Source organism: Penicilliopsis zonata (genome assembly GCF_001890105.1).
Source record: "Penicilliopsis zonata CBS 506.65 unplaced genomic scaffold ASPZOscaffold_2, whole genome shotgun sequence".
Lineage (NCBI taxonomy): Eukaryota > Fungi > Ascomycota > Eurotiomycetes > Eurotiales > Aspergillaceae > Penicilliopsis > Penicilliopsis zonata.
The window spans coordinates 1,153,283-1,172,884 of NW_019208912.1; the positions used below are offsets into that span (position 1 = coordinate 1,153,283).

The 19,602-nt window shown below is 55.0% G+C and overlaps 7 protein-coding genes across 7 annotated transcripts; 5 read left to right on the forward strand and 2 right to left on the reverse strand.

Annotated features, from left to right (window-relative positions):
* Window positions 1–37: 37 nt before the first annotated feature.
* ASPZODRAFT_128561 (hypothetical protein) lies at window positions 38–2,099 on the forward strand. The gene is made up of 5 exons (XM_022722056.1): window positions 38–281; window positions 355–457; window positions 520–1,386; window positions 1,449–1,604; window positions 1,650–2,099. Exons 1-5 carry the CDS (start codon window positions 226–228, stop codon window positions 1,680–1,682), a joined length of 1,215 nt encoding a protein of 404 aa, XP_022584484.1. The 5' UTR covers window positions 38–225; the 3' UTR covers window positions 1,683–2,099.
* A 1,274-nt stretch (window positions 2,100–3,373) lies between these two features.
* On the forward strand, window positions 3,374–5,454 carry ASPZODRAFT_1080964 (hypothetical protein). The gene is made up of 3 exons (XM_022720958.1): window positions 3,374–3,404; window positions 3,446–4,327; window positions 4,402–5,454. Exons 2-3 carry the CDS (start codon window positions 3,530–3,532, stop codon window positions 4,990–4,992), a joined length of 1,389 nt encoding a protein of 462 aa, XP_022584485.1. The 5' UTR covers window positions 3,374–3,404; window positions 3,446–3,529; the 3' UTR covers window positions 4,993–5,454.
* A 48-nt stretch (window positions 5,455–5,502) lies between these two features.
* Window positions 5,503–8,018, reverse strand: ASPZODRAFT_59483 (hypothetical protein; the record flags this gene model as incomplete). The annotated part of the gene is made up of 2 exons (XM_022728852.1): window positions 5,503–7,092; window positions 7,176–8,018. 2 exons carry the CDS (start codon window positions 8,016–8,018, stop codon window positions 5,503–5,505), a joined length of 2,433 nt encoding a protein of 810 aa, XP_022584486.1.
* Window positions 8,019–10,044: 2,026 nt separating this feature from the next.
* ASPZODRAFT_13081 (hypothetical protein) lies at window positions 10,045–10,616 on the forward strand (the record flags this gene model as incomplete). The annotated part of the gene is made up of 2 exons (XM_022722601.1): window positions 10,045–10,059; window positions 10,110–10,616. The coding sequence occupies 2 exons, from the start codon at window positions 10,045–10,047 to the stop codon at window positions 10,614–10,616; spliced, it is 522 nt and encodes a 173-aa protein (XP_022584487.1).
* A 508-nt stretch (window positions 10,617–11,124) lies between these two features.
* ASPZODRAFT_1080551 (hypothetical protein) lies at window positions 11,125–13,670 on the forward strand. Its single transcript, XM_022720957.1, has one exon. It carries the CDS (start codon window positions 11,371–11,373, stop codon window positions 13,492–13,494), a length of 2,124 nt encoding a protein of 707 aa, XP_022584488.1. The 5' UTR covers window positions 11,125–11,370; the 3' UTR covers window positions 13,495–13,670.
* Window positions 13,671–13,847: 177 nt separating this feature from the next.
* Window positions 13,848–14,612, forward strand: ASPZODRAFT_13083 (hypothetical protein; the record flags this gene model as incomplete). Its single annotated transcript, XM_022722606.1, has 1 exon — window positions 13,848–14,612. One exon carries the CDS (start codon window positions 13,848–13,850, stop codon window positions 14,610–14,612), a length of 765 nt encoding a protein of 254 aa, XP_022584489.1.
* A 257-nt stretch (window positions 14,613–14,869) lies between these two features.
* Window positions 14,870–19,304, reverse strand: ASPZODRAFT_13084 (hypothetical protein; the record flags this gene model as incomplete). The annotated part of the gene is made up of 7 exons (XM_022722611.1): window positions 14,870–15,403; window positions 15,480–15,730; window positions 15,804–16,041; window positions 16,097–16,540; window positions 16,622–18,883; window positions 18,957–19,145; window positions 19,224–19,304. 7 exons carry the CDS (start codon window positions 19,302–19,304, stop codon window positions 14,870–14,872), a joined length of 3,999 nt encoding a protein of 1,332 aa, XP_022584490.1.
* Between the last annotated feature and the right edge of the window lie 298 nt (window positions 19,305–19,602).

Sequence of the window (19,602 nt, forward strand, 5' to 3'; positions counted from 1 at the left end):
AAGCACCTGCGATGACGAAGCGGGCGCCGAGGCTGTTTTGTTGGTCCGAGTTTCACTTCTGGGGGAAAATCCGAGCCATCCGAATGGCACCATATTTGCTGAGTTCTTGATGATAATTATTGTTCTGATTATTACTCCTGTTATCTTTTATTTATTGTACAAAAGGTATACCTAAAGTCGATTTGATTTGATCCAGTGGTGGGTTGGTGAAGTGACTCACCCACCATGGACTGGAAGAGGGATCTGGGCTTCACCGATCGATTGACGGTCATCCAGACACTGTAAGTGAATTCATCGGGATGACCGAGGGGGACTTTTCTTTGTTGATCCTGGCTCACCGTGGTGGTTGCGTAGGACCAGCACCTACCAGCGGGCCTCTTCGTCGGCTGCCTTCGCCGAAGCCCAGGCACAAGCCCGACGGTTCGAAGGGGAGGCGTATGAGAAGGCGGTATCTCGAGTGCGTAGACCGTTGTTTTTCCGTTCAACTGTTGCAATTCAAGTGCTCATGCTGCTTGATAGGAAGAATATGAGCGGATGTGCCAGCAGGCCATTGACGAAGCCGAAACAACAGATTCAGTGGCGCCGATAATCAGTAGTCCGGCAGGAGGGGGAGAGGAACAGGATGACGGTGACGGTGACGGTGACGATGACGACGATGGAGAGGGCTACGCCGGTGAAACGATTGGGAGATATCGGCACTGCTTCTACCACAGAGACGGGCTCCATTCATCAGTCTACAAGGCCAAGGACGAGACCGATGGGGGTCTGATGGTGGCGTTAAAAGTCACCGTGCCCCATATGATGGCAGCTCCTCACAACGCACATCGAGAAGTCCGGCTGCTGCAGAAGGCAGCCGGGTCAAGAGTGATTGCTCTGCGCGAGAGCTTCAACCTGTCTGGCGGCCGCTTGATCCTGGTGTTTCCCTTTATGCGATACGACCTGGAACAGCTGCTGCGACAGGGTTTGGTGACGGCACAACAGGGCCGGTCTCATCTCCGCGACCTTTTCACGGCGCTAGCCCATCTCCACGGCTTGGGGATCATCCACCGCGACGTGAAGCCGGCGAATATCCTACTGGAGAGTCTCGACGGACCCGCCTACCTGGCAGACTTGGGAATCGCCTGGCGAGAGGGCGAGCAAGGCTCGGAACCGCCCGCGCAGAAGATCACCGACGTCGGAACCACCTGTTATCGGCCTCCGGAGGTTCTATTCGGGTTGAAGGCGTATGGAACCGCCCTGGATCTCTGGGCGGCCGGGTGCGTGGTGGCAGAGACCCTCGTGGCAGGTCACACGCCGCTGTTTGATGCCGGGCCTGTCGGTAGCGACCTATCTCTCATCCATTCCATCTTCAAGACACTAGGCACGCCCAACGCCCAATCCTGGCCGGTGAGTAGCGGTGTTGTGTGTTCGTTATCAGTGAGTAAGCGTCTTTCTAACCTCTATACTAGGAAACACAGAGGTTACCGGACTGGGGTAAGGTCGAGTTCTATGAATTCCCGACCGGATCGTGGGACGAGATCCTCAAGGGAGCCTCCTCCAAGGGCCGCGAGCTGGTGAGCCAGTTGGTCCGCTATGAGAGCAGCGAGAGACTAGCTGCCAGTGCTGTAAGTTCCCCGGGAGCAATCCTCGCCCCTGACTAATTATTCCAGGCTCTGCAACACCCGTATTTCATGGTTCCGTAGGCACCACCTGAGCCTCACCCTGAAGTGCCAAGTACGGAGTACGGAGGACACCATAAATAGAGGTGGTAAGCTATGGAGCTTCATATACTCCGTACTCCGTACTCCGTACATTATTAGTCAATACTTATGATCATTGCCGGGGATACCACTACAATCGTTTAGTCTTACTGGTTGCCCAGACTAATGACCACGCAACAGCACGCTGATCGCTGACAGGACCGCCGGTGCTGTGAAAACCTTGTCGGCTGGTTTGGCTTCAATTGGCCTCATCCTGCCGTCCTGCGCTCAGCCCATCCTGTTCGTCCACTGATTCAGTCCGTGTAAGCGAAATGAACACCAATGGGCTGTGCCGCTAGGATGGCTCGGAGATTCGTTCGTGTTCGAGTAGTGAGGAACTAAAGACATTCCTTGACTGGCAGGACTATTTTCTATTGCTACGCTTCTACAATATTAAATAAACCTTTGAATAACCCACTAGGTAGTAACTAGGTACCAGGTAGTTATGGTGTACGGAGTAGAATCTGGAGGTTATTGTTCTGTCTATTGAGTATTGTATTGTTCTACAGGTACCAGCACAGGTTCTTCATACCGTCATAAAACCAGGGACGGTATTATTCCCAGCCAGTCAGCACTTGCAAACAGCCAGTTTAAGTGGCTGCCCCACGCACCCGGTCTAGTCCAATCCCTGGCGTTACAATACATTACGCCCGCCCCCTCCTCTTCCCCTCCCCATCCACTCTCTCTCTCTCTCTCTCTCTCTCTCTCTCTCCTCTTCTTCCTTCTCCTCCTCTTCCATGGCTTAACCTGCCGGGTTCGCCCTTTCGTTTCTTCCTCCTGTTCTTTCGCTGACTCGTGGCCTGGAAGCTCGTTGTCCCTCTTTTATCAACGTGTGTGCAGGCTGCCTCCCACATCGTCATTCCTTTTCGCTGTCTCCTCCAGTAGGACCGACCCTATTTCCACATTCCTTTCAACCGACGCGACCGTGTGCTATCTATCCATCGTGAAAATCGCCTCGTGGAAGAATTAACGGATTGGACGGACATCTGACGCGCCGGTATTCTGCGATTCGATACATTAGGGATCGATCAGCCGTCGCTTCTTCACCTCACATTTTCTCGCTCCCTTGTCCTGGATAGAGTTTCTACTTCTCCCCTGGCGTCGCAGTCATGGTTCACGGACACCAACATGTTGCTGGCAAGCATCTTCTTGAGGCGCGAGCCGTTGAGACCACCGTCGTCTCGGTCGTCTATGTCACCGCTGAGGCGACCTTCACGGGAGCCATCGGCGGCTATGTGACGGAGACGGCCAGCGATAGCACCACCAGCACCAGCACCACGGATAAGGAGAAGACGAAGACGACGACGAAGACGACGACGACGAGCACCAGCACTAGCACCAGCAGCTCGACCGAGACGACGTCCTCCATCGATACGACCACTTCGTCGAGTTCCACCAGCACTCAAGCAGCAACAACCACCGTGCTGTCGTCGTTTGCGACCACAACTGCTGCCACCATCGCGGCGACCTCGTCGACTTCCGCTTCGAATAGCGCCTCGTCTGTTTCTACTGCTATAGCAGCCGCCTCGAGTACCGCGGCGGCCTCTGCGTCAACGGGCATGTCGACGGGGGCCAAGGCAGGTGTCGCCATCGGTGTCATCCTGGGACTCGGCTTGGTGGCCGGTCTCATCCTTCTCTGGCTTCACAAGAAGCGACAGAGCCAGGGCCAGGCGGAAGAGTTGGCGACGGATAACGAAAAGTCCTTTGGCGGCGCCCCAGCATTGACAGCAGCAGCATCCACCGCCGCCGCCTCTGGCGCCCGATTCCCGCCGCCTACAACCCCTTCTGTCATGGTATCCTCCCCCTCGTTTGCGCCATCGATCACCTCTGAAAAGCCTCCTCAACTCAACGTTCGCCCGGTCACTCAGTTTGCCCCCGATCTGAGCCCCAGTAGCAGCGCCGTCGCCTTGGGCACGGGCGCTGTTGTGGGAGGCGCCGCCGCCCTGGCTGCCTCACGCAATCTGACCGGCAACCAGCCTCAAGAGAGACCCTATACCGGTACCGCGCACGCTCCCCCGCAGACCCCCAAATCGAGCCAGAACCCGTTCAGCGATCCTGTCAACCCCTTCAAGGCTCCCGGCGAGGGCCCTTCTTCGCCAGCAGGCCCTCCTAGCCCTGTGGCTTATGCTTCCACTCCCACTACGCCAACCTCCCCCGCCACTCCCAGTGCCGCTGCCGCCGCCGCCGCCGCCGCCGCCGCTGCCGGACACGTCCCGGGTGTGGTCCCCTCTGGAACAGCGCTCGAAGTTGCGGGCGCCGGCGCCGCGGTTGCAGGGGCTGCCGTGGCGGCCACGGTGGCTATGGCTTCGGATCCAGCAGAGTCCAAGAACTTGCCCGCCCAGCCGGAGGAAGCCGAAACTCGCGCCGAGTCTCCTGCACCCGCTGCCATTCCTACTCCGCCCAGCCCTACCATGAACGTTGACGCCGGTGTCGCTGCTGCTGGCGCTGCCGGGGCTGCTGCACCTGTGGCTGCCATGCCCAACAATGTTCACCGTGTGCATATGGATTTCATTCCCTCGATGGAGGACGAATTGGAACTTCACGCTGGACAGCTGGTGAAGCTGATTCATGAATACGATGATGGATGGGTATGTCACTTCCATTTCTCTTTTCTTTTCTCTTTTTTTCTTTTTTCTTGTTCAACTTCAGCTAACACGGTCAGGCTCTGTGCGTCCGACTCGACCGATCACAACAAGGTGTCGCTCCCCGAACCTGTCTCTCTGCTCGCCCCGTCAAGCCTCGCCCTCCGCCGAACGGTCCCTCGCCCATGGGAGCCAACGGCCGTCCCATGTCTCCAGCCGGCGGCCCTCGCATGGGCCCAGGCCCGTCTGGTGCTCCGGCTCCCGGCCCTTACGGCCCTCCTCCGCCGACGGGTGGAAACAACCAGCCCCCGAGGTTCTACCCACAGGAGCCGCGTCCCATGTCTCCCGGCGGCCACCCGCGCATGCCAGGCCCTCCGCCCAACCGTCCTCAGCCCAATCGTCCCATGTCCCCTGCCCACCAGTTCCCGGCCGTCCCGCCCTCTCTTTCTCCCGGACCCGGTCCACGACCAGGACCTCCTCGCTCCATGAGTCCCGGTCCCTACGGGCCCCCGGGCCTCCAGAAGCCATCCATGCCTGCCGCCCAGCGCGCTCGCAGCAACAGCGCTGGCGGTGCCATCGGCGGCAGCCCGCGCATGAACATGACCATGCCCATGGGGCCTAGCCCTCTTGCCGGCCCGCCTGGTCCTTTTGTTCCCAACCAGGGTCATTGATCCGATCATTGACTTATAGTCTGTTCGATCTATATCATGTACATGGAGTACTAGCTGTGGTTTCATCGGAGTCTTTCTTACCGAATTCTTACCCCCTCTAACCACTAGAGACTCATCTCTACTATTCTTTTCCCCTTCCCTTCTCACATGGATGATACATCAGTCAGTTATGACTGGTATCATCTCTGCTGTCAATATGACAGCTTTTTTTCACTTATTTTTTTTACCCATTTCATATTTCTTCATCGATCTAAAGATATGTTTCACCAATTCTTATAGTATTGGTGATGTAATGTCATTATACCCCCCCCCCCCCTTCTCTTCAATGAACCCTTATGTTTTCCTACCCCCCTTTTTACTCCCCCTTTCTTTTCTTCTTGACCTGAAAGATGTATGTACTACATGTGAATAACTAACTGTTAGTAAGTAAGTAGTTGAGAATTTACTCAAGACAAGAGTTTATGACTATGTAGTGTAACCTAGGGTAATGGTACTAACTATACTTACTACCTATAAATGAGGAACCCCTCCACTTGCAAGGAGAAGATTGACAATGCTAAGGATACCCTCGCCGAGAATCAAGCCCGAGGCAAGCACGACGACAGTGGACGACGCCGCGTCTGCTTGGGAGGGTTGGCGATTTCCATCCACGCTCGGCGGACCCCCTGCGAAACTGGTATTCTCCATCGGATCAGCGTCCGGGTTGGTGATGGCATCTTGCTGAGCGGTGGGTTCACGGGTAGGAGGAGTTGTAGAGAAGGGGCTCAAGTCCGCGACAGCCTGTCGCAAGGTGCTGGTATCCTTCCAGCTCCACCACCAGGCGACCAGGCCGCCGATGGCGCGCGCAAGAGTGAACGAGGGGACGTTGAAGATGCCCACCGCAACGGCGATGCCGCCAGGTACCCAGGCGCGCCAGCGGGTGGACACGCCGCGCCGGCCGTGGTTGGCGAGTGGGGAGGCGGCGAAGATGCGCAGCGCGGTGATGGCCACAAAGACCAGGCCGGCGATGAGGGAGGATTGCCATGCCATACGGGGTAGACCCTGTCCCGTTACGAGGCGAGCAGTGAAGATCCAGACGTAGGCGGTGGGTGTTTGGAACATGGGGCCCGGCACGTCGTAGACGTTGACGTACATCTTGTACACGGCTGTGGAGAGAACGGCGCCGACGAGGCTGCCGATCATCTGGCCGTAGAACTGAGCCTTGGGGCTTGCGCCGAGCAGGTGGCCGGTTTTCAGGTCCTGCATCATGTCGCCTGCTTGCAGGGCGCCGGACTCGGAGACCGCTCCCGCGAGGAGGTTGGTCACAAGCGCCGTCCGGCGCGAAAAGTGCGACGCTGGCGTGACGAGCGAGAAGAGCAGCTGCGTCAGCTTGCTGATCCCTGACACCGGGTTGAGGTCCGTCTCGCCCAGCGCGCGGACGCCCATGATCGAGAGTAGCACGGCGAGTAGGGTGGCCAGGCTGGACAGCAGCGGGGACATGATGTCGCCAAAGACAACGTGCATGCACACCACGTTCAGAATGAGCGTCAGCGGGAGAAGGATCACCACTGTCCGGGTTGAGATCAGCTCGGAGGGCGGGGCATCATCGTCGCCCTCCTCCTCCTCCTCGCCGTCTCCGTGGGGTTGTCGTTGCTCCCCTCCAGAGACGGTGTGAAGAGTAGAATAGCTGATATAGGAATGCGATTGCGAATGGGGCTGGGGATGGATCTTTTCAATCCATTTCCCCAGCGGGGTCGACAGCAAGGCAGACTTGAATTGGGGCCATCGGTTGACAAGAGGCTTCAGCACCAGCCAGCCCAGGCTGACGATCGAGTCGGCTAGCATGATCGCCAACGATACCCAGACGATCCATCCTTTGCTTCCATTCTCCCAATCGTCCACTGGGCCGGGAGCCCAGCCGCGGGCCTTTGCCAGTGGAGATAAGATCCCCCAGCCTAGAATAGCCCCCAGCAGCATGTGCATGCATGTTGAAGGGCCCATGATGATGCCTTGACCAACATATGCCGGAGACGGATTGAGCGTCCACAACCAGTTGGAGGCGAGACCCAGTCCAAAGATAGGAATATCTCGAATCTGCGGTATGAAATACGAGAAGAGAGTCTAGAAAGCTGTTAGTTTTTTTTTTTTTTTTTTTTCTTTCTTTCTTTTTTTTCTTCGCAATAATCTTGAGCACAGGTCCGTACATAAAAACCAGAGACAACGAACGCGCCGATCAAAAGCCGCATCTTTGATTTCCAATCCTTCCGGTGATCCGCTTCCATCTTCAGATCATGAACCTCCTGCAAGAGATGTCGACTCTCCCGTACATCTCGCGGCGACTCGCGATCCTCGTTCAGGAGGGGAGAAAGCGTCTCTGGCCGGGAGATGGCTTCCTTTGGTTTTTCGTCTCCCGAGCCATGCAGAACCCTGAGCATCAACGCCGACGCCGTGCCACTGGGGAACTTGAGCTTCTCCCTGACAATCACCTCTTTTCGCAGCGGGACTGCAAAGACGACGCCAAAAAGACAGACGCCCAGACTCCAAAGAACCAGCTTCCAGAAATCCAATTTCAAGGGGCCGCCTTCTCCCACGCCCCCGTCTCCAGCCGGGCCATCTTCTCCGTCTTTCAGGAGAAATTCCAGGGCAGGAATCACGCCGACAAAGCCGCATCCCAGGGGCATCGTGCCGACCGCCCCCGCGACGGTCTGGATCAGGACATTCTCGATCGGCGTGAAAGGAAACGAGAGATGGTTCGACAGGACTTTAAACACCGAGAATCCGATCAAGGCCGAGGGCATTGCCATCGTGCTGATCCATCCGGTCTGCAGTCCGAAATAGGTGTTGGAGAAGGTGATAAGGGTGCCAATGGCAAGACCAACAAGCAACGATCGAACAGTGAAGCTCTGGGGTGAAGAATCTGGCGATCGTGTCAACAAAGCGTCCTCACCAAGCCCGACGGCTCCCCCATTCCTCCCCTCGACGTTATTGTGGAGATCTGTCGACGGCCCTTGGCTCTCCGCAGGGCGAGGATTGGCATCACCAGCCATGGTGATGGTCTGGTAGTTCATCGGGATTTGAGAAATGGATTTCCCCAGCACCAAGACGCTCTCTTCAAGGGATATTTCACACGACGACCTGGACAGTCATGGCTGAGGGTGAGCAGAAGGATCTGGCGAGAAAGAGGGGGATGAGGCTGGAGCTCACCAAACAGCAGCGTGTTTTAGTCATCGGCGATGATGCGATTGCGATAAGATAAGGCGTCTCCACGATAGACGATAGGACCAATTCATGACATGAACAGGTTGCTGGTTAGTTATCTTTCTCTTGAACCAGTGATAAAAGGATCTTCGAGGACGACTGCAGGAGGAAAGCGTTGAGGTCGATATCTTGAGGGCCTCATGTGTGTCTCACTGACCGCCTTCCTTTCGTCTCTGCTTTAAAATATCGTTGACTATAGATAACTCTAGGCTTCTTGACAGTAGTAATAAATGAAGGAATTCATTAAGATTGGATTGGAAACGGTCAATATGTTTGAAATTGGGATATCAAGTTGCAAGATGTAGATGTTGATATTCCTTGGGAGAATATATTAGAATATACAGGGAGTATTTCAGTACACAACAATTATTTTGTCCTTATTTTAATAGAATAGAATAGAAAGATATAGTATTTATATAGTAACTATCTGCCAGAAACATTACATCCAAGGTGGTGAGATCTATTCCTCGGTAATATGGAATATGAGTGCAGCTAGACTCTTCACTTTCTTGACATCTAGCGCTGAACATGGACTGGAAGGAGACTTTAAGCTGAGAGGATAGCCATCAAAACCCCAGTGTCAGTCAAGCGGTGGAATGCACGAGGAGAGCATCTGGAGAGGTGAAAGAATAAGCCGCGTTCAATCTTGGTCGCAGTGTATCAGAGGCTTCTTGTACAACCAGGTCTCGGTTATAGTCGACAATGCCAACGACCGGCGTGTTGTCCTTGAGAATCACTAAACCATTGTAAGGAGGTAGCAGCCATGCTTTGAGGAGCATCGTGGGTACTACCTTCCATGCCTTTGTACCTAGCCGACCAGAGCAGCAATCCAGTGGCTTAAGAGCTGGCCAATGTGAAGTGGTTCAAACAAGCCTCTTAATCCTTCGGGACTCAGGTAAGTGCTAATGATTTGGCCTTGAGATTGCATTGAATCGACCGTAAATGATCCGAATCCTTAGTATCCTGGATCTCCCGAGAAGATCAGACTGCCTTGATATGAAAAAGCCATGAGACTTCAAATTTGACGAAAAGTACCGTAATCTTAACCAGCTGGGAAGACCTGATCTGCCAGTCACTCCAAACCGTGAGCCTTCTAAATTGATGATACTGGCCATCTTCTAGGTGTCTGATTATCCTTTTTTTTTTGGTATTCTTTGACTCTAGACTTTCGCAAAATGGAAGGTTGCAATGAGGATGTGCTTGACGAGGAAAAGGTTGTGAACGAGGTGCCCATGTCTATGATTTGGAGTCGCTGGGGCTTGATATTCCCCCCCTGTCAACCCCAAGGATCAATTAGAGGCCTGATTGGACGCTCTCATTCAACTCGCTTGGATAAGTTGATATAAGCTGTCAGCCACTGAGATCATAGTATGCCTCCCAGCGATCAGCGAGGAATGCATGCCTTGCATGATGATCGCCACACAGTAATCCTGACGAAGTATGGAGAGTAAGTAGGATGGAGTATTCTGGATAGAAGCTGGTAAAAGGTACTTCTTCTTCTCAAGGGAATCCCTTTTAGTTAATGTCCATGCTGGACATTCCACCAGTCTTCCTGTTCCCTCCTTCATTCCGCCAAATACAAGGTCGATCAGACCATGGCAGGGCGAATCTGAGAATCCATCTGCGATCTTTGCATTCTGCCCTTGAAGGAGGAGGAATACTTAAGAGCATTTGATTCTCTTTGATTTGACTGTAAACTGTGAGTTCGACAGCCTTCCACGTACGCTCAGCTCAGCCTCTTCAAAAAAAAAAGAGACCCAGTCTTGGTCTATTGTCACTCTTTTATTTCCCACTTTTTTTTAATTTAAAAAAAAAATGCATTTCTCCAAGGTGAGCTTAGCAATAGATAAGTATACTCATGGTGGCCCTAACAATGGTAGGTTCTTGCTATCGTGGCTGCCATCGCCCCCGCCAGCGTGTACGGTTACGCGGTGGCCAACGTCGACCTGAACTACTGGGATGCCTGTGCCGCGGGCGAAGTGCCGCAGGACGAGCCGAAACACACGAGCACTGTGTCGGTCGCGCAGGGGTCGTGCCAGAAGATGGACGTCGAGCAGCGGTGGACGGTCCACGGCTACTCCGTCGACGGGTGGCTCATCACCGACGACGCGAAGCACGAGTGCTTCGGTGTCACGCTGTACACCTCTCCGGACTGCACCGGCAAGCCGCAGTACGTGCTGCCCTTCGAGCAGGGGTCGGACCGCGCAAATGGCGTGTGTATGCACATGGCCGATCTCTTCAGTCGCGACGTCTCCTTCCAGCTTGAGTGTAAAAGCGCCAAGGACATGTCGGGCACTGTCCACCAGGGTACCAGTCCTCTGGCTGCGTTGAACAAGGGTGGTGACCAGGGCGCCGGACTCCCTGGCTTGGGTGCACTGGGCCTGTAGGAGGCTCTTTTCCTGGTGGTTCTATTGAAATTATAATGGCGTTGGGCTCTGGTTTAATCCGGGTTATTGAACAGGAGATGATAGACAGCTGTTTCGATCAAGGTATATTAGATTTCAACACATTAGATATTGATTGTGATTGCTCTAGAGCTTTCGAATGCTCATTCAGTTCATAGACACTTATGGATCGAGAACGACGACGGTAGAGCTGTATGCGCCCGCAGTAGTCGTGTAACGTAATGCAGGAACCTGCAGAAGACATCTAGTTGGTTAACACATGCTTTATCTTCGAATAAATCAATAGAACAGCCTGTATCTCTGATGCTCAATCAAGGCTTGAGCAACGCGTTGTAGCGTCCAGCCCAGCTGCGAGGCCAACGGCCTTCGAGCCCGTGTATTGTCACCCAAGACGGTATGAGTTATTCTCCCGATGATTTCTTTTCAATAAAAACGAGTCGCCACGGCATGTTTGCTGCCAGAACTGCTGCTGGGAGATTATTGCAAGGAGAGAGAAGAGCGAAAGAAAGTGACGACGCGTCAGGGACGGCCGTTGAAAGTCTAGAACTTTCTGGGAAATGAAATCCGCCCACGTCTCACCTCCCAGGCTCCCACCCTTTTCCCATCGATCAGCCCATCTGCCGCTCGAGGCACAACACGTCGACACAGGCGGTATATCCATTGAATTCCTGCAAGGTCAAGTCAAGCTTTGAAAGCGTCGGTTCGACTCCGTGATCGACACGTTCGTATCCATCCCATGGCGGGGACAGAGCCCCGCGCGTCGTCCGCGGCCGGCCAACTGGTGACGTGGCTGTACGACCTCATCCTCTGGATCTTCACGCTCTGTCTGGATGTGTTCTTCCGGGAGATCTACCCCCGCGGGGGGTGGCGGATCCCTGAGAAGGGCCCTGTGTTGATTGTGGCGGCGCCCCATGCGAACCAGTTCGTTGACTCGGCCATCCTGATGCATATCCTCAAGTCGCAGGCGAAACGGCGCGTCTCGTTCCTGACGGCGGAGAAGTCGATGAGAGAGCCGTATGTGGGCGCGCTGGCGAGATGCATGGGTGCCCTGCCCGTCGTTCGGGCAATGGATCTGGCCAAGCCGGGCAAGGGAACCATCTACCAGCCAGACCCGGAGAACGACCCGACTCTGGTTCACGGAGTGGACACGGACTTCACGCAGCCGGAGTACACGGTCGGAGGGCAGGTCATTATTTCCGCCAAGGGGAAAGGTCAGGAGGCAAGCTCTATCGAGGAGATCTTGGGGCCGACTGCTCTGCGGGTGAGAAACGCGTTCCAGATCCCTCTTGAACGACGCTCGGAGGAGGGTGGTGGTGGTGTTGGCTGGACCTTCAAGGTTGCCTCCCATATCGACCAGAGCCGGATGTTCAACGCAGTCTTTGAGGAACTCTCGCGGGGAGGGTGTATCGGCATCTTCCCCGAAGGAGGCAGCCATGATCGGTCGAATCTCCTCCCCCTCAAGGCCGGAGCGGCGTTGATGGCTCTGGGGGCGCTGGCGCGCGATCCTCACTGTGGCCTGTCGATTATTCCGTGCGGAATGAACTATTTCCATGCACACAAGTTCCGTTCCAGGGCCGTCATCGAGTTCGGCCCTCCTATCCACGTCCACCCGGACCAGATCGAGGCGTTCAAGGCCGGGGGGAAGCTCAAGCGTAACGCGGTGGGTTCGCTGTTGGAGACTATCTACGAGGGTTTGGCGGCGGTGACACAGATCAGTCCGGACCATGAAACCCTGATGCTGGTGCAGTCGATCAGAAAGCTTTACAATCCCATCAGCAAGAAGCTCCCGCTGCCCTTGGTCATCGAATTCAACCGGCGACTACTCAAGGGCTTCACGACGCACCACTCGGATCCGCGAGTGGTCCAGTTGAAGAAGGCTGTGACCGACTACAGTAACCGCTTGGAGGCTCTGGGCGTCAAAGACCACCAGGTGGAATGGGGCAATGCGGCAGACAAGCCGTGGTGGCTCACGGTGATCATCTTGTTCTACCGCCTGGTCAAGCTCTGCGTCTTGACCGTCGGCACTCTGCCCGGCTTGCTTCTGTTCTGGCCTGTCTTCGTTACCTCGAAAGTCATCTCGGAGAAGAAGCGGCGACGCGCCCTTGCCACCTCAGTTGTCAAGCTTCAGGGCCATGACGTGGTGAGCAGTTGGAAAATACTCGTCGCCATGGTTCTGGCGCCGGCCCTCTACACTTACTACACGGTGATCGTCACTGCCTGGCTTCACTACAACCGTCGGAGCGGTTATTATTCTCATCTCGTTCCTACGTGGATGGTCGCTCGCACCTACGTTCCCGATCGTATTCCCCTGTGGATGTTTACCGTCGGCTTCTTCTCGCTCATGATCTCCATCACCTTTGCTGCTCTCCGCTTCGGTGAAATCGGCATGGACATTGTCAAGTCCCTTCCGCCCCTGCTCGTCGCCCTGAATCCACTGTCATCTTCGTCCCTCGTAAAGCTGGGGGCACATCGTGAAGCCCTCTCGGTGACTGTCACGAACATCATCGATGATCTCGGGTTCGGACTCATGCCTGATTTTGATGCTGAGGGCATCCCGACCGATTCCTATAATCCGGAAGCGTACCAGTCGCGTCTGAAAAGCATGCCGCCCAGTGAGCCAGAGAGCCGCAATCGGAGTCGCAGCCGGTCTAGTGGTCCTGGAGTGTCATTGCAGGGCGCTCGCCTGAAGGCTCTGAGCTCCGTTCAGTCAGACAAAGATCTGCAAGACGTTGACAAGAAGATCCGGGGTATTCTCAAGGAGAGAGGCCGGAAGAAGACAGAAGACGACGGCCAGCTGGCGACCGGCGAGACAATCTTGAAGTATACCGTGAGGTTCGATGAAGGGAAGAAAGAGCGGTGATCTGTCCTTTTGTACTATGAATCAGCAAGATTGCCATCCAAAGATCACGAAGGAACCTCTACTCCAATTCTCTGAATCTAAAACCACGCGCCCAGAACACGTCCAGAAGGCCCTGACTAAGCTGTGTGGAATGTACGACCTGGAATGTGAGAATGGGGGACCTGCCACCTGCCACCACGCCGGGTGCACAACCGTGGCTATCTTCGGCATGCCGGCTGAAGCATTTCCTGCCATCGCAATCTATGTGCCGGAAGCTCTTCTCTCGCCATGGATATAAAGATGATACCGACTGGCCTCGAGACTGCCTCCTCACTCGGATTATTTGCAGTCCATTTACTTGAGAATCTTACACCATGCATTTCTTCCTCCTTTTCATTCTCCTCTCCCCAACTCTGACAGCAGCCATCGCCACTGCTCGCGTCTGGACAACCTTCTACTCCACCTGTCCGTCCGACGTCTTTGCCGAGCCGGGCCCTGTCCTCCCTTCATCATCGCCATCACCATCATCATCGTCGTCGTCATCATCGTCCTCGTTTTTAGAACCCGATGCCAACGCCGAACTCGCAAACCCGTCCACAGATATCCACCGCGGAACTTGCGAGAGCATTGCCACCCTTCCCCTTGACGAAGATGGAACCCAAGCCAAGTACATCTCCCTTGACGCAGAGCTCATCTGGTCCGAGCCCTTCGACCAGTGCAACGTCACCATCCACGAGCTACCAGGCTGCGTCGACCCCCCTCTCATCAACCGCTCGTTCCGGTCTCAGTACATACTGAGCGAGTGCGTGGCCCGCACCACCACAGCGTATGACACCGTATGGGCGCGGCTGGAGTGTAGAGAGGCAGGAGTGGAAGAGTCGCACGCAGAGAATAACAATAGTACCGCGAAGAGCGGCGCCGACGGAACTACTACTGCTACCACCGCCACCTCTCCTCGCACTCCTACTCGGGTCAAAACAATCTCGTCCGAGGTGACGCAGCTGGAGTATATCAATGGCATCAAGCATACTATTGCGGGGGACGTCTCTATCCTCCACGCTGCAGAGAAGGGAATCCATAAATTCCAAAGCAGCTCAACGGGTCGCAGGACGCGCAGGACACGGCGGAATCGCCCATGATTTTTCGCACTTTTGCATAGAATTGTATATATACACTTTAGCCGGTTTTTCTATATAACCGTTATATAGACTTGATTTGTTTTGTCAAGAAATGATATCCGATGATGTTCCTTGCTGCGACTTCAACGAATTAACTCTCTATACACGTTTCGTTACTCGTACAGACAGTAACTAACTAGTAAGTACATAGTAGTAAAGAAAGCAGACCGGTTTCTCCTCTAGCACCAACACCCAAGCTAACGACGAAAAGAATGAAATCAGAAACCAAAACTGTCGAGCAGGGAATTGGCGTCCGGCTCGTTGAAGACCGTCGGCGGCGGCTGCGGCGGTTTCTTCTGCGGCAGTTTCGGACTCGTCGGGCTCGATGCTTCGGAAGAGGGAACGGCCAGTTTGAAGGGAATATCAGCGACGACGAGGCTGCTGCGCCGGCGGAGGAGTTTGCGGTAGTCGACGCCGTTCTCGCGCAGGTCGAACGGGATGGGGACCGTCTTGGGCCGTGAGGGTGGCGGCGGCGGCGGCTGTAGGAATTCCCAGTGACGGACGAGATCGAGGGCCAACAGGTCGCAGCCCATGCGGTCGTAGAGGCGGGCGTTGCGGAGGATGAAGGTCCATTCGGCTAGGGCGGGGACCTGCGAGGCCCCCTTGAGTGTCTGGAGCGTCTTGTCGCGCAGTTGCTTATACAGGACTACCAGGGCCGGGTCGTTGGACAGGTACGATTTCGCCTGCAGCCGGATCATCCCGGGGGTGCCGGGCGAGGCGGGTGTGGGAGGGAGAAGAGTCTCCACGGGCGACTATCATAGTGAGTATTTATGGATATATATATAGGTGCTGATAGAGAAAGGGGGGAGGGGGAGGGGGGAGGCTTACGATTAATGAGCGCACTGCCATGTCGCGCCGCTTGAGCATCCAGAATGCCCAGGAGGCAAGCCATCTGTTCCCGTCCGTGGCGGCAGCAGTCAAGACCCGTTCCTCCAGGATCTCTTTTAGCACGGGGCCGTCGTCTCCTTCGTACGCCCGAGTAATGGCAATGGCAAGTTGTATGTCGCCCAGCTGGTTCATGCAGACATTGGCGGCATCGCGGAGGTGATCTGCCAGGAGGAAAAACGCCGCAGCATATTCTGTCGGGATGGGGAATTAGTACAAGACCGCGAGAAGGACACTGAGTCAAGGAGAGAGCTTTACCAAATCTACGTTTTCCGAGCAGCGCATACGCGTTCTTCAGCGCGGAGGTCTTCCATCGGGCTTCCCGGAAGTCATTCGAAAGTAAGCGAAGTGTAGCAGCCTGTTCGCGATGCCAGCTCGCCATCCGCCACAGGCCCTGCAAGATATTCTTTTTCTTCAGAGCCAGGTAGAAGAGCGTGCAGTCGATTGGATTCTTTTCTTCGGTCTTGGTATACTCATTTCGAGCGACGGCCTCTAGCTGTGATCTCTAAAGCTGGGTTAGTACTATAATTGCTTAGAAACCTTTCCAGTGCCCTCCATACCAATGCTGTAAGATCAGACATCCACATGAATAAACCGCTCTCCCTCGCGGACTTCCAGAGCATTTTCCCGTTGAATTGTCGGGATACCAGGTCAGCTAAGATATCCTGACTGCCACTATGGTAGGCCCAGACGATTTCACGCCAGGAGACCGAGTCCTTGTTCGCCATTCCCTGGCTTCGTCGAAGCATGTGCTGCCGGAAGAAGAGCAGATAGCGTGCGGCGTTGTCGTCCATGGAGCGTCGATGCTTCTCCACCGTGGCAACGCATTCGATCGTGTCGACCAGACGGAACTGTTCCTGGCTCGTCAGCTGGGGCAAGGCAATGCGCGCCAGGTTTTCATTCAGAGCCATGGCTGTAGGCTCATCAAGAAAGTACGACTCCTCGTCAACGGTGAAATCAGCAAATGAAGAATGCAAGGCCTTGGATGCTGCCTTTTGCGGCGTCTATTCAACACACTCAGTATATGATGTATTTATATTTGCAAGAAGAAGGGGGGGGGGGGGGGGTTTGAAGGGGAACGTTACATCGTGTTCTTCATAAAAGTTCTCAAGTGGGATTCCCAAAAAGCCATCTATGGGATCTCCTTCCGTGTAGAATTTCAACGTTTTGTGGAGACTCAGCAGGATCGCATGGACCAGATTCGTCTTCCCGGTCAGGATACACTGAGCAAGGAACTGCGGGTGGAAGACCGGCAATGGGCCATTCAATCGACTGACAACCTCGAACAGGTCCACCGTTGGGAGACCTCGCGTTGGGATGCGAAGGTCAGAAACAAGACGGTTCTCAACCTCGACATCCTTGTCATGAATGAACAGCTGATTGCCAGCTCCGATAACCAGATGGCCATTGTTCAACCAGCAGGAATCACCAATCGGGTGTGGTGTCAGATCGCGGATGCGAATCTCCTGGATCTGGGTCCAGGAAGGACGAGAGTCCAGGTAATCGTAGCGAAGCTGGGACAGCAAGATCACTTTATTCGGGAACCCGACGGCGAGAATGGATTGGTTATCTGGCGTGGATGTCCAGTCCAGATCACGGATGATATCATGCTGGGCAAAATGTTCTTCGAATTCCAGCTGCGCGCCGCTCATGTCCCAGATCGTCAGATGCGTCCGGTCCTCATCTACAAGAGCAGCCTTGCGGATGGAGCTACCGCTGGCTAGGGAAGGATTCGCGATACCGGTCTCCACGATCGAGGTCTGTAGCCAATCGAGTTTCATGTCCTCCTGGTTGACTTTGGCAGTCCACGTCCGAACAACACCACTTTGGGTATATGAGAGTGCAATGTCGGCAGCAAACACATCAAAGAAACCCGAGATCTTCGCTTTCGGTCCTGCCGGGTCAACAGGCAGAATGTAGTCGACGTCTTCCTCTACGCCCAGGTCAAAGTCGCAAAACTTGCGCAGTTGGCATTTCCCGCCTGTTTTTGGAGGTAAGACTATTTCCCAGGCAATACCACACATGTCCGCCCCAATTGCGGCGATGTATATGGTCTGCTCTCGCACATCGGGACCCGGGATGTGCAAGACACACAGGGGCTTGGAGGAGAGCTCAAAGGGCGAGAAGACCAACTTTTCGGCGTGGAAGGAGTGGGTGTCCCACAGCGAGATGCCGTTGTGATGGAGATTGACGACATAATTGCCGTTTTCGACGACACAAGTCCTGTGGATGTGTTCCTCGGAGTATATGGAGCTCTTGCGGATTAGCGAGGAGGCTCCTCCGATGCCGTGCTTTTGCTTCCAGATCATCGCCTTGTTGTCGTCGGTCCGTGAGATGAGCGTGTCGCCGACGGCGTTGCGGACGATCTTCTTGATCGGGCCATTGTGGCCCGACCAGGAGCTGCGCAGGGTGAGCCGGTTCTTGCGCGGCGTGGGATCGAACAAAACGTCGACTGGCGAATCAAACCACTCGATCCGACCGTCCAAGTGGTGCACCAGAAGACTCAGCGAGTCGTCCATGGGTGTCCGTTGAAAGATGCACGCTTGGGCATAGTCTTCCTCGGGCGATAGGCCGCGCATGAAGGAAAAGTTGAACCCTTCGACGTGCAGCAGGTTTGAGACGCTCAGATCGCTCTTGGCCTTGGGACCGATGTCTTCCAGCGCCCAGGCGGACATGTAGCCGTGGCCGTCGATGACGATGCAGATCTCGGGCGTTCTGTTGGCGACCTCGATGATGTGTTCCAGCGCGTGGTTATCCCTGTTGCCCACGCTCCTCTGAACCGCGCGTTCCGTCGCGGCACAGAACTCACGGCTGTCCAACATGAAGGCGTACCGGCGCGAATCTCGACGTGAGACGGCATCTTCCTGCCTCGGTTGAATAGACGCATCCAGGTCAATCTCCGTCCATAGCCGCAATGCAGAAAGCGAGTGATGATCAGCCGCGGCCCAAACCCTCAGCTTGTTATCCGCACACAACGTGTAGAGTGCGTTCTCCACCGACTGACCGCAATGGAGAGGTTTCCGCCAGTGCAGGCCCGTCACCACGCTCGGATGGGCAAGATACGAGACTTCGAACCGGACATCATCCGCGCCGAACACAGTCCGCCTCCACACCTTTATGATCCGGTCGTACTGGCCCGTGGTCGCCACCAGCGTCGAATCCGGGGAGAACTGCGCAAACTTGACCGGGTTGGCCAGTTTCCGCTTCCACATCAGCCGCGGGGCGCCGTTCAGGAACCAGAGAGTCAGATGCGAATTGCCCAGCAGCAGCTCATCGGACGATCCCCATGACAAGGTCCGGATCGGTTCGTCATCGTCGTCTGCGCGAAACGTATACGCCAGGGACCACTACTCGACCCGTAGTCAGGACAGATATCCCGCGAAACCCCGTGTATATAAAAAAAAAAAAAAAACCACCCACCTTGAGCGTCTCATCCTTGATCCCGTACGGCTGGTACACGAACGTGTCTGGACCCCCGCACACCGCAATCCTGCCCGTTGCTTCATCGATTGTCACCGCTTCGAGCGCTTCGGTATCGTCGACGTAGATGGTCTGGAGGAGCTTCTGGGGGCCGCCGAGGATGACGAGGGCATGTCCGGAGATGTAGGCCTAGGAAATCGCCAGGTCAGAGTTCTGAACCCCAATTCAAATAGATAGACCATCAATAATAATAAATAGAGACCATACGACGATTCGGAGACCATCCCACAGCGCCGCGCTGAACGACTGGAGCTTAGCTGGGGGTCTCCCCGGGAGTACCGCTCGCATATATGCGGTTGTTGTCGATGCGAGGGACAGTTAAACCATTGCAATTCCAAGAGTAAGCACCGTCAATATGATATTTCAGAAGAAAATAGTTAAATAAATAAAGATCGATTGATGCTGTGCTCTCCGTGGTGATTACGTCCAGTGGGGGGTGTTGCGTAGGTGGTTTCGATCCCGAGTGACGCTGAAGAAGTTCTAAGAACACCTTCTGCCGACCGTGACTTTGAAGGGTGACGATGACTGTTCACGCTCCCACAGTCGTTGCTCAGCAGAATTGAGGGAGATCGACGATGAAAGATGC